General features: G+C 37.3%; 1 protein-coding gene and 1 pseudogene across 1 annotated transcript in view; both read right to left on the bottom strand.

The window, feature by feature from the left end:
- Positions 1–206: 206 nt before the first annotated feature.
- Positions 207–12157, bottom strand: part of LOC149216717 (putative U3 small nucleolar RNA-associated protein 11) — a 143117-nt gene continuing 131166 nt past the window's right edge. The window contains exons 4-10 of the mRNA XM_089392826.1: positions 3642–3773; positions 3381–3460; positions 3132–3222; positions 2749–2840; positions 2569–2662; positions 2390–2469; positions 207–611 (exon numbers count right to left, since the gene is read on the bottom strand). Coding sequence (XP_089248952.1) covers positions 407–611; positions 2390–2469; positions 2569–2662; positions 2749–2840; positions 3132–3222; positions 3381–3436 — 618 coding nt within the window. The 5' untranslated portion in view covers positions 3437–3460; positions 3642–3773 and the 3' untranslated portion in view covers positions 207–406. The remainder of the gene's footprint in view (positions 612–2389; positions 2470–2568; positions 2663–2748; positions 2841–3131; positions 3223–3380; positions 3461–3641; positions 3774–12157) is intronic.
- LOC149216718 (polyadenylate-binding protein 8 pseudogene) lies at positions 7550–8884 on the bottom strand (annotated as a pseudogene).

Below are 12157 nucleotides of genomic sequence, written 5' to 3' on the forward strand. Positions count from 1 at the left end.
AGTGGATATATGGTGAACTCTCCAACAAACCATGATCCAGTCAAGGAAAACACAACAGAAGTATAATAGCAGAGCTCAAGATGAATGCATGCACTTGAGAGAAAAATTCAAACATAACCAGAGAGATTGCTAGAATATTCCAAACACATGAACAACAAAAGCGTGCTATATAAGGAATGCTCTTAGTCCTTAGACGGTTAGACCTTTATCAAAGAATGACCTGAATGAGTAATTTACAAATGAGTATGCTTTATTTATACAAATACTTTAGGGTTTAGGGGAGCCCCAAGAGGATGACTAGGCTGACCTCATCAAATATAGAAAAGTACAATAAAGTGGGTTAACTACCCATAAGTAGGCCAAACAAAACCACCAATACATCTAAGAGAGTGTCAGCACATGGCCTCTAATGAAAATTAACCATAATCCCAACGTTAACTGCATGCTTACTTATTCCCAAAAACTGGGCAGCTACTTGGTTGCAGTTGCCCATAAAGCAGTGTCCACAAATATAGAATGACCAACCAGGGAAACAACCATTGTCCACTCTTGTAACATACTGCAATAATGGTTTGTTAAGATTTGTTGTTCTCTTTTCCTCCATTTTATAACTGTTCAGCAACAAAGGTCTCAAAAGAAATTAGAAAATGGAAAAGATGATACATCACACAATCAACAAATACATATTTCATAAATTAATCAATAATCAGGTATTGATTTTAAATTATTAATCAATTATTGAACAATGTTACCATCTCACGTGAAACAGGTACCAAATTTGAAATGAGCAAGTGAAATTCTCCAGGGAACATCTAGGGAACGTTGGGAATGTCTGGGAAACAATTGGGGACTGACAGGCACTGCCAAGGAACATCTAGGGAACATTCCTCAACAAGAGGGAACATTCGGGGAATGTTCCCCAAACTACCCCAGATATGGGGGGATCATTTGGAATGTGCCCATGCGCCCACCATTCTTGATGGCATTCTCCCCATATTGGGGACATTCTGCTCCAATCCCCAGGTTCCCCTGCAACAGGTAACACCACGAACAGGTTGCCAATACTCTAGGAGTGCTTTTGATGCTACATAGAAAATTGGCAATATATGCAGAAAGGATATAGTTTATGGTTATTTATGCATAAAGAGGCAAAACATAACTAATTGAGACACAAGTCTTTGTTTCTGATGGATGTACATTTTTCATTCAGAGAGGCTATATAAAATAATATTTATTTTCCAAAATTTTAAAAAATTATTGACAAACACTATCAAACTTTCACGGGGGGGGGGGGGGGGGGTTAAGAAAATTGGCCAGGATAATATTAATGACCCACATAGGTAATTTATGTACTATTATAACTTTCCATATAATTTTAAGAGAACCACTAAAACTGAAGATCATATTAACAATAATGTCATTGTTGGCAATTCCTAAGACAATAGCATTTGGGTATCAAATATAGGGTAGGGTGTATGTATTCTACTACATATAGTTCTTTCCCTTATGAGGTGTTAGGTAGGTTTTGGAGGTAACAAGATTCTCACTACCACAGAGTATATATAAATTAAATTGAGTGGGAATATGTTTCTGGTTAGAGGAATTGTGACTCGTCAAACTAGGAATCTACAACCAGATTTGTCCAACGGGATCAATGCTTTCTTCCTTGTCCAACCAAGTTTCGGTAGAAAACAACAGCCAAAGACTTAGATTTCATTCAGATGTCAGAGCAGTGAGGACTCAAATCTCTTCCCCCAACCTCTGCCAGCAGGATATCCTTCTGATAGATATTTGAGGAGACCCTGCCCGAGAGGCTGGGATAGACTTCAAAGGACTAGCAGGATATCTTTCTGATAGATATTTGAGGAGACCGTGCCCGAGAGGCTGGGATAGACTTCAAAGGACTAGAGGCATGTGGATTCCATGAGGGCCCACTGCCAAAGGTTATTTCCTTCGATCCAGAGTACTAGTCTCCATGCTTCATTGAGCGGCTAGTCATCAATTCAAAGTTTCTTCCACATGAGCTTCAGTGGTAGGAGTGGAGGGGATCCTTGCTCTAGGGCTCACCCCAGGATTCCCTCTATTATTCCATTTCCAGACAAAAGCACAAAATTCAATATGATTTACTGAATTTAATAGCAAAGAGAATCTAAAATACCAGAGAGGTGCAATGACAGAGCACATAATGAATAACTTGTTAGTTAACACAAATCATTGACAAATATGTTAGATAATGAATATTTCTCAATGAGACTATTAGGGAAATAAATGAACCTCATGAATGAAATTAACGTTGATGTATGCATTTGCTTTTGCCATATCTGTGATCATACATTTGACCACTAAAGGTGTTATGGCTTACTGAATAAATTTGGCATGCTAATAATACCTGTCTTCGGCAAAATAAGTGTGTATGTTTGAAGGAGGGCAACCAATGCAATGAAGTGCAGACTGAAGTCGCTCTACTTTCTGCATCATTCATAATAAACACATTAAAATATTGCAAAAAAAATATATAAAAATGCCATCCACCTTCACATTGTCCAATGTACTTAGTAATGTTTGTACCTTCTTTTCACTCTGTGCTTTTTGAAGCACATATTGAATGTCTTGGGTCTTCATTAATAACAGTTCCTCATTGGAATATTGCTTTGCACCACTCCTAAGCACAAAAAATAATCAACTTTTAACATCTTAAACTTCGGTGCAATTAAAGCAAGAAAGAATGAAATATTTGAATTTCCTTACTTTGGACGGTGCATGCCATCAACAGTCCTAGTGTTGATCATCTTAAAATAAAATTCATCGGGGTTTCTAGATGCTGCTTTCTCTCGAAGCCTCTACATTATCAATAACAATCTAAACCATCAGAAGGAAAGACAGTGAAGAAAAGCATACAAACAAAGTAACATATGAACATGCATAAGCAAATGCACACCGATATATATAAATTACACAGACAACTATATCATAAATGAGAGATGCCACTGTGGATCCATGCCATTTCACAAAAAGAAGATTATGGGTGATTAGATGCAGCTTTTCCTGTTTGCAAATGTTATGAGAAACAATTTCAACCCAAAAATAATTTATCGAAAAAATAATATATAAAGAAATTTTGCATGGCATACCTGGATGTTTTCCTGCTTCTTGTGATAATCACAAGCCCTAAGTACATAGTCCTTGTGTTTCTCTAGTAACCCAAATTTATTCCTTTCAGCCCTACATGGACAAAATGCTAATAGTCTAATGTTTTCTTCATAATTTATATTTCTAGGTTTCCAAAGTTTACAAACAAATATGCCAAAAATCATATTATTGTATTACTTTTTCCAAAATAAATCACTAACTAAAAATTCTAAGGAAGAAGAAATACATACGGTTGGGCGCGTTCCTTGTGAGCCTGCCGCTTTACAGCATTTCTTAACGACGACATAATTGAAAACTAGATAACGTAAATCTGCAAAGACAAAACAATTTAAAAATAGAAATAAAAACTTCTTTAGTGTACTCCTCATCATTACTGAGTGCCAGACACACAAGCTAGATACCATGATTACTGCCTAATGGGCCAATAAAGCAATAAGACTATATGTTTCTAATTAGTAACAAGTTAAACACCAAGTTCATATAGTTCAAACCTCAAGCTGTCGAGTCCAGAGTTCAAACTTCCAGCTGTTGAGTTGTTGTTGTTCAAACTTCAGTTCAGGCTCTAAAGCCCTCTACAGTGGACCAGTGGGTGAGGTCAAGAGGGCAACCGCTTCAGCTTCAACCTTCAGTCAATCAACATACAGATTTCCTGAACTTCAGCCTGATAGGTGCAGAAAAAAGCTAGATATTTTTCTATCAGGTTGTATCTCGAGTTTGGCTTGCAAGCAGGCAACTAATGGGGATTTTCAAAGCCCAAAAATGTCATGAATACTAGTGAAAATCCAGTTGTTTCTATTCTAATCCATACAGAAATATGGTTCAAGGAATAACAAGGAGAATTTGTAGCTAGTCCCTGCCTTTAGACAATAATCCGCAACTTTTTAAAAACTTATAAAAGAAACAAAACAAAAACTGTGTCACAATTTGTTCAATCTATTCAAAACTAAAGGTGTATATGTTCAAAAAATATAGCATAAACAAAACCAACAAATTTATTGAGCTAGAATGCAATAAATTTTCCAAAAACATAAACCTCAAGTTTCCAAAAACATATTACAAATGACCCATTTTTATATTCAGGATTAATTTGGCAAATTGTAAACTTATTCTAAATGGAAAACGTATAAGGCAGAAAACCTTTTCTATTAAAAAAAAAACTATAAACAAGTCAAATTGCAACCAATGAAGTTTGAGTGTTAGGAATCACTCTTAAATGGAATATAAAACATACATTTCCACTTAACTTTAAAAATACCATACAAAAGTTGAAGTGTGGCTAACTGAAATTTTATCCGCTGGTGTTAAAATCTGACCAACCTGATAGTCAAGTTCAAATGAAGGATATTTTTGCAGAAAAAGACTTCTAATTAGAAGTGTGGAGGAAGCAAACAATTTTTCCGACAATTTAACCAATTACATATTCAAAGTTGAAAAAATAACAAAAATGAATAATTTTCAACATAACTAAATCGACCAAATTGAAATTTCTAAAGCAGGACATCAGACCAAGTAGTATTTTAGCAGTGCAATAAAGCTATCATCAGCAATCTCCAATATGAATAATGTGGAGTGATCAGGGAAGGAACTAAAGAAACCCCAACCACCTCGCTGATGGTTTCAGGTTCTAAAGGGCCTCACCCTCTGCCTCCTCCACCTGATCCTGATATTGATGTTTTCAATGCACTAGTTGACGATGGTCCTAGGTTCTAGCGCTCCAAGCTAGCCCTATTTGTGAAGAAACTCAATGATGTCCAAAAAATTGGATTCATGCCAATCAATCCCACGCAATGCCTCTTAGTTTAGTGGAGAGAGGCCTGAACGGACAGTTTATGGCCTTATGGCCCTCACTACACTCTCTAAATCTCTAGGTGGATAAAAAATGGAGACCCATGATTGAAGGATGGCTTTCTATTTCCTTCTATGGGAGGGGGGTTTCTCTTTCCTCTTTGAAAAGAAAGCAAATTGAGATCTAATTTTTCGAAGTGGACCATATTTTATGGGGATTCAAGATTTGTATCTAAATCTATGGAATCTAGATTTCAACTCTGAAAATGATGTTCCATTAGTTCCTCCTGTTTGGATTAAATTGTCATATTTTCCCTTTCATTGTTGGAACAAGGACACCTTTAGGAACACTAAAAATGTTATGGACCACTATATCGATTCAGCAAAACCACAAGAAGGTGTGCAATCTTGTACCAAGATTGGTGTAGAAGTGGATCTTGATAAGGGACTCTTGATGGTAATAAATCTCCATCTAGATAATTAGACTCGTTATCAAGAAGTGGATTATGATCAACTACCATTTAAATGTAAGAATTGTCATGAATATGGGCAGTTTGCCCAAAGATGCCTAAACGCGAAAGAAATCCAAAAAATTAGTGAGTTCATGGCAGCGACCAAAAAGAAGAAAGGGTGCCCCCCAGCAAAATACAACCACAAGGACACAAGAAGGAAACGAATTGGGACCTAAAGGACCTCAAGAATTCTCCTCTAGCAAGAACAGAGGTTTGGCAAGGAACAGATTTGAAGCCCTCAATCAAGCAGACAAAGAAGGGGAAATCCCTAATCCAGTACACCAAGAGATCCAACTAGTCAACTCAAATGCATGTGTTCTGCGGGTCTAAATAACATGTCTCCCCTCAAAGATGTTCTGACTCAAGAAAATTTAGTCACAGAGGAAGAGGTCGCATCAAAAGAGGAAGAGGTATTCCATTCCCCTAGAAACACCAGGATCCATCTGGGATCTTTGGCTTATGGATATGCAAACGAAAAATCATAGGGTGAAAAGGTAATATGTGAAAAAACAAATAAGAAAGTAGGCCAATGCCCTAATAGAGATGTTAGAAGTGCACATGCAGAGAAGGATAAAGTGCTAGGCTCTCAAAGGTCATTGGAAGTGGCCTTTCAAACGGCCCCTAAAAAACCCAAGACAAGGACTTAGGGGCTGATAAAGAAGCCACACCTACAAAAAAAACAAAAACAAAAAAGTTATATTGCACCTGCAAAAAAGGTTGAAGGTGATAATGCCTCCTCCTCTTCATCCTTTTCAGAAGGGTTAAAGAATAATTTACATCCCTCCCCTCCTTTGACAAGAGATAGGAAAGACCGCAAAGAAAGAAACTCCAACACCCAAAAATCTCCAAACTTCTTCGATTTACTGAGAGTGTCTTTTGATAATTCTTGATCATGCTCTATTTCTATATTGGTTGGTGTAAAAGACCTAGAGATGTAATCCCACCTCCTGCCATGTGTTGTGAATTTTGTCAAATTTAGTCTTTGGGTGTATTTACACATATAGGCATAATGGTTTAGATATCAATGAAATCAAATTTTATGATCCACTTGGGCATTCCAAGGGGTCGTGTATGAGTCAAATAGTTGGGACAGCCCCCCTTTTGGTGTAATTGTTGCGTCCACAATGTAGATTTTATAAATATAATATTCTCATTACAGTTTACAAAAGCAGTAAAGTTATCCTTGACAAATTCAATTAGGAGTTGCACTATTGAATACTGAGAGGGGAGTGAATTAGTATTCATCAATCATTGATTTATTTAACACATTTATTCTTAGTGAATTAGACCCATTACACAATCTAAAGCATATAAATACCATACAACATCAAGCTTTAACACAAAACACAGTACTCGAAATTTTACGTAGAATACCACGTAGGAGAAAACCACAAAATTGCTTTCTCTTTATTAATGAATGTAGGCACCAACCTACTTCTACAATCGTTGCAATCAGCAACTTGCAGGGGACATCAATCACCTTTCAAATTTTGCAAGCACCAACCTACTAGAGACACCAATCCCCTTTCAAATTTTTGCAAGCACCCACTTGCAGGAGACTCCAATCCCCTTTCAAAGTTTTGCAAGCACCCACTTGCAGGAGACTCCAATCCCCTTTTAGATTTCTGATTTGTAGTTGATTTGTTATTAGTCCAATCAACTCCTCTTCAATCACCTTCCCTATTCTTTGGATCTTCAATCTTGACTGATTTCAACCTCTTACAACACTTTGTTCTGCTACAGCTATCTGCTCTGCCCTCCAAACAACACTCTTCATTCCATCTATCCTTCAGTATTCATACTAACTATCTCATATTCAATTTCTTTGACAAACTATTTATTATTTTTGTTTTCTCATGTCCAACCTTTACAATGGTTTGGTGCCCATGGTTTTAAATCGACCTATGGTATTGTATCTTGATTCTTGACTCTGTCTATATCTGTCAGTATTACAATTGACAAACAAACATGATCTCTTAGTTTCTTTTTCAACAGCCTTCTTTTTCCTGTGGTTGTGGATTTCTGGAAATATCCCCCCACCCGCTCTCACTATCTGGTCTTTTCTCTACTGTCTCAGACCTAGGGTTCCAAACTTCCAACCATTAGTATTTACATGTTATATGATGGTCAGTCCCTGGCAACGAATCTGTGTGTTGAGCTTCAATATACTGTATTACTATTTTATCATGTTGTAGACAAGATCCAAGGTGAAGAATCCACTCCACACAGGCAAGAACAGCTAGAACCATTCCAACTGGATTCCGCAACTGGGAGAGCTGAGCCTGTAGTCTTGACCTTCTCTCTTCTTTGTGCTGAGCCAAATCAACATAAATAGGCTTGCTGATAACAAGTTTCCCACTCATTCCGTGAGAGCTCGGGATGCTTTATCAGGAGATGAGAAGGCAACAAATCCTGAACCTCTACTGTGTCCATGAAAATCCCTCATTACCTTACAGGAAGTGATTATACCAAAACCAGAGAACAGTTCTCTTAGTTTTTCATCATCAATGCTATCATCCAAAAAAAATTAAATAAAGATTTGCTCCTTGGAACTTTTCAAGCCTCTCCTTCAACAGCTTTTTAAATCACCCCCTCAATTCAGACTCCCTCTCAGATGACTTTTGTGCTTTTCTAACCTACCATTCTTTGCCTTAAATTTTCTTGCCATTTAAGCTTTCAACGCAATTTGCTGCATCATCTGCATTCTCAAAATTGATGAATCCAAAATACTTTTGAATTTCCCTCTGCATCCCTCATCATTACCACACTGGTAATTATCCCATATGCACCAAAATAATTCCACAAATCCTTCTCATTCACATATTCTGAAAAATTCTTTAACAAAAACATTATTAAACTTGGCTTTTCCATTTGCTTGCTCTTGCTCCTACTTTGTCATGAATGGTCCAACACAAACCAGTTTGACATTGATAAGCATGCCATTAAATATTTCTATTCCATTTTCAACTGCCTCATCTTGCTCCAATTGCACAAATCCATATCCTTTAGATTGTCCCAATACATCTGTTGCAATCTTACAAGAGAGAATAGATCAAAACACAGAGAAAGCATCATAGAGAACTTTAATGTCGATTTCTTTGTGAATACATTATCCAAATGGGCTTTCCATTAAGAGGCATAAAGTTCAACGGATCTAAAGCCCTGCTGACATTTTCAGCAGTGCCATAATTGACATAGGCGTATCCAAGAAAACTCTTGGTGCTGATATCTCTGCAGATGCGAACAGAGAGAACAGGACCAATCTGCTGGAACTGGAAGAGCTCAGAAATCTGGCCATCGGTAACACTGAGGTCCAGATTCCCCACATACAGAAACGTTGATATGAATTGATTAGGCAGATTGTTGCTGACATTCCCAACAACCTGTTGCTGCTGTGAAACAACAGAGTTTTGGAGTTGGGCTTGTATCTTTGCCATTCTCTCTCTCTTTCTTTTATAGAACTTTTATCTCTGCTCTCTGATATTGGAAAAAATAGAAAGCACAGCCTCCTTCAACTACTAGAAATAATTTAAAAATAAAAAGACCGAAACTACTAGAAATAATTTTAAAATAAAAAGAACAAAATCCCGATCAAAATTGAAATAAAAATCCAAAACCAACCTAAAAACGCTGGTTAAGTTTAAAATGAGAGTTGGTAGATCCAAATAGAGCAAACCAACCAAGGCCCTTCAACTACAAATCTGTTGCAGGGAGAGTGGATCGAACCTAGAGATATAGAGATCGACTCAACACCACCTACTTCGACTCCGATAGAAAATAAACAAAGGGAGAAAAGGCAGCTACAGACTACGTCACTCACCATTTGGTAACCTCATCCCAACTGTTTCATGTATACCCTGAATCAAGGGCTCTCTAAACTTGTTGACACTTTATTGAGGGGGGTGCAACAGGGCGATATAAGTGATTCCTAGCCGATTACGATCTCGGCTTCTCATATTCTAATTGAAAAACCAAATGGTGACTACTTCATGCTACCACCTTCACCATATTGATCTTCCGATGACATCAATGACAATACATGTTCGACTATAATTGTCAATTCCAGAAACATATCTAAACGATTGAGGGAAAAGCATGGGATTCCAGTTATTCCTAATCACAAAAAGGACTGTTGAATAGAGAAAGCCAGTTTAGGCAGCGTTTGGGGGACGACGAAAATTCAAAATACACAATGTAAACAATTTCTCCAACTGTTGCATAGAGAAAGCTGGTTTAGGCAGTATTTGGGGGCAGCAAAAATCCAAAATATGTAAACAAATTTTCATACAGAAAAATAACATATGACCAGGTGCAAGCAAAACGAGGTCACAAGGTTTATATATAACCGCATTTAAGGTAATTTATATTTATTCGTGAGCCAAAGAAAGTCCGTATTATGTCATTCAACCATTGACACCAGAGCATATTTTCCGAAGGCAGGCAGCGATTTCGCTGATCAGAATAAAATGAAAGGAGTCGTTTAATTCCATCATTTATAATCTTCGGCACACGATTTACCAGTTTTCCAAGTCCAGTCAAAGACAGTAATATTACTAAACATCACCATAAAGGGCTTTTCAATGCCTAATATAAAATTAAAACCGAGTTCCAGCCTCTAACAAAACCCAGAATAGAAACCAGTACCTCAATAACACTCAAGGTTTCTCTTAACATCTGCAGTATTTACAAAAGATTGTGCAATGCAAACAAACACGCCGGTGATTCAAGATAATTATAATAACTTGAAATTATCATAATATGGTTGAAATCGATAAAGAAAATAAAAGTGGAAGATATGTGGAATTCATGACACTAGGAAACACATAAATTAGGAGCAGTAAGTAATGCTCCCTATAACTATTGTTTTTTTCTCTGGAAAAAAGAAGTTCCAAATTCTGTTATCTCATGGATATGTTATTTCCGATTTTGCAAGCGAACTTCGAAATACAATATAAAAAAGTAATGTTGCCTATAAGGTTTCTTCTACAGAGAAAATAAAGGTTTTTTGCGCTAGCAAACCTTTGATACGAATGAGTGAGGTCAATCACATTACTGAAATTTGTTAAAATTGGCAAGTAGGGCCAAGCTTCATGTGGGTCATCTTATTCATGGCTGATAATATGTTCATTAGATTCCTCTTGTCGAGAGGCGTAGGATTGATCTAAAAATCATCCGATTCCGATAAGTATTCATGGAGATATGAATTTATTTTTGTCAAGCCAGGTAGTAACTCCACAAAGCAAAAGCTGATTCGTGTTTTCATTCAATCAAGTAGGTCTGTTATATACATGAGGGAGAGACTGTTCAGTTCATCTCCCGATGACTGTTCACATTTCTCATTTATTTATTTACATATATTTACCCAATCACAAGGATTAGGGTTCAACATTCCCCCCCTTAATCTGAAGGGATGTTGGTGAGTCCAAGCATCGTTCTGAATCGTTCAAGCTTTTCTCTTCCAAGCGCTTTGGTGAAGATGTCTGCAATTTGCTCATTTGTGGAACAATGACGAAGATGGATTGTTTTGGCCTCAACATGATGTCGAATCAGATGATATTTAGTATTGATGTGCTTTGTTCGATCATGGAACTTTGGGTTCTTGGCTAACTTTATTGCAGAGGTGTTGTCAATCATGAGTGGAGTTGATTGTACTTGTTTTACCTGCAAATCTTCAAGAATTTTCCTGAGCCACACAATTTCTTTTGTTGCTTCCGCTGCTGCCACGTGTTCTGCTTCTGTTGTGGAATCTGCTGGAACTGATTGTTTGCGTGATCTCCAGGAGACAGCTCCTGATCCAAGACTCATAGCATATCCTGAAGTAGATACCCCAGTTTCTTTGTCTCCATCGATGTCTGAATCAGAGTATCCGATCAAGCTGAAGTCATCCACCTGTGTGTACTTGATTCCAAAGTCTTGAGTTCCCTTCAAGTACTTTAAAACTCTTTTTGCAACAGACCAATGTCCCTCACAAGGCTTTTGCATAAACCTGGAGAGGATTCCAACAGCAAATGAAATGTCTGGTCTGGTAGTAGTTAGGTAGTTGAGACTTCCTACAAGCTGTCTATACTTTGTTGCATCCTCAAATTCCTTTCCTTCAGTAGATGTGAGCTTTAAGTTTTGTTCCATTGGAGTAGTGAGAGGATTGCACTCTGTCATGCCAAACCTGTTCAACAAATCTCCAATGTATTTCTTTTGAGAAAGAAATATGGACTTTAGATGTTGGGTTACTTCAATGCCAAGATAGTAATGAACATAGCCCAAATCAGTCATTTCAAAACTTTTCCCCAATTCCATCTTTATGGATGCAATGTAGCTTTCATTGTTCCCTGTCATTAAAAGATCATCTACATATACCACAAGATATACAACTGTTTTTCCAACTTTCTTGACAAATAAAGTTGCATCATCAAGATCAAAATGATTGAAATTGAGTTTCAGAAGATGCTCAGTTAGTTTTTCATACCAGGCTCGCGGTGCTTGTTTGAGGCCATACAAGGACTTCACAAGTTTGCATACTTTATGTTCATGTCCTTTCACAGCAAATCCTTCAGGCTAGGACATAAAAACATTCTCTTTTAGATCTCCATTCAAGAAAGCAGTTTTTACATCCATTTGATGGACTTTCCAACCGTTCTGAGCTGCTAGTGCAAAGAGTGTCCGGATGGTAGCCCATTTTGCTGTGGGGGCAAAAGTCTCCTCATAATCGACCC

Source organism: Pinus tabuliformis, chromosome 1_1 (genome assembly GCF_031772625.1).
Source record: "Pinus tabuliformis cultivar Carrire ecotype Pingquan chromosome 1_1, CPIR1, whole genome shotgun sequence".
In the NCBI taxonomy this organism is placed as follows: domain Eukaryota; kingdom Viridiplantae; phylum Streptophyta; class Pinopsida; order Pinales; family Pinaceae; genus Pinus; species Pinus tabuliformis.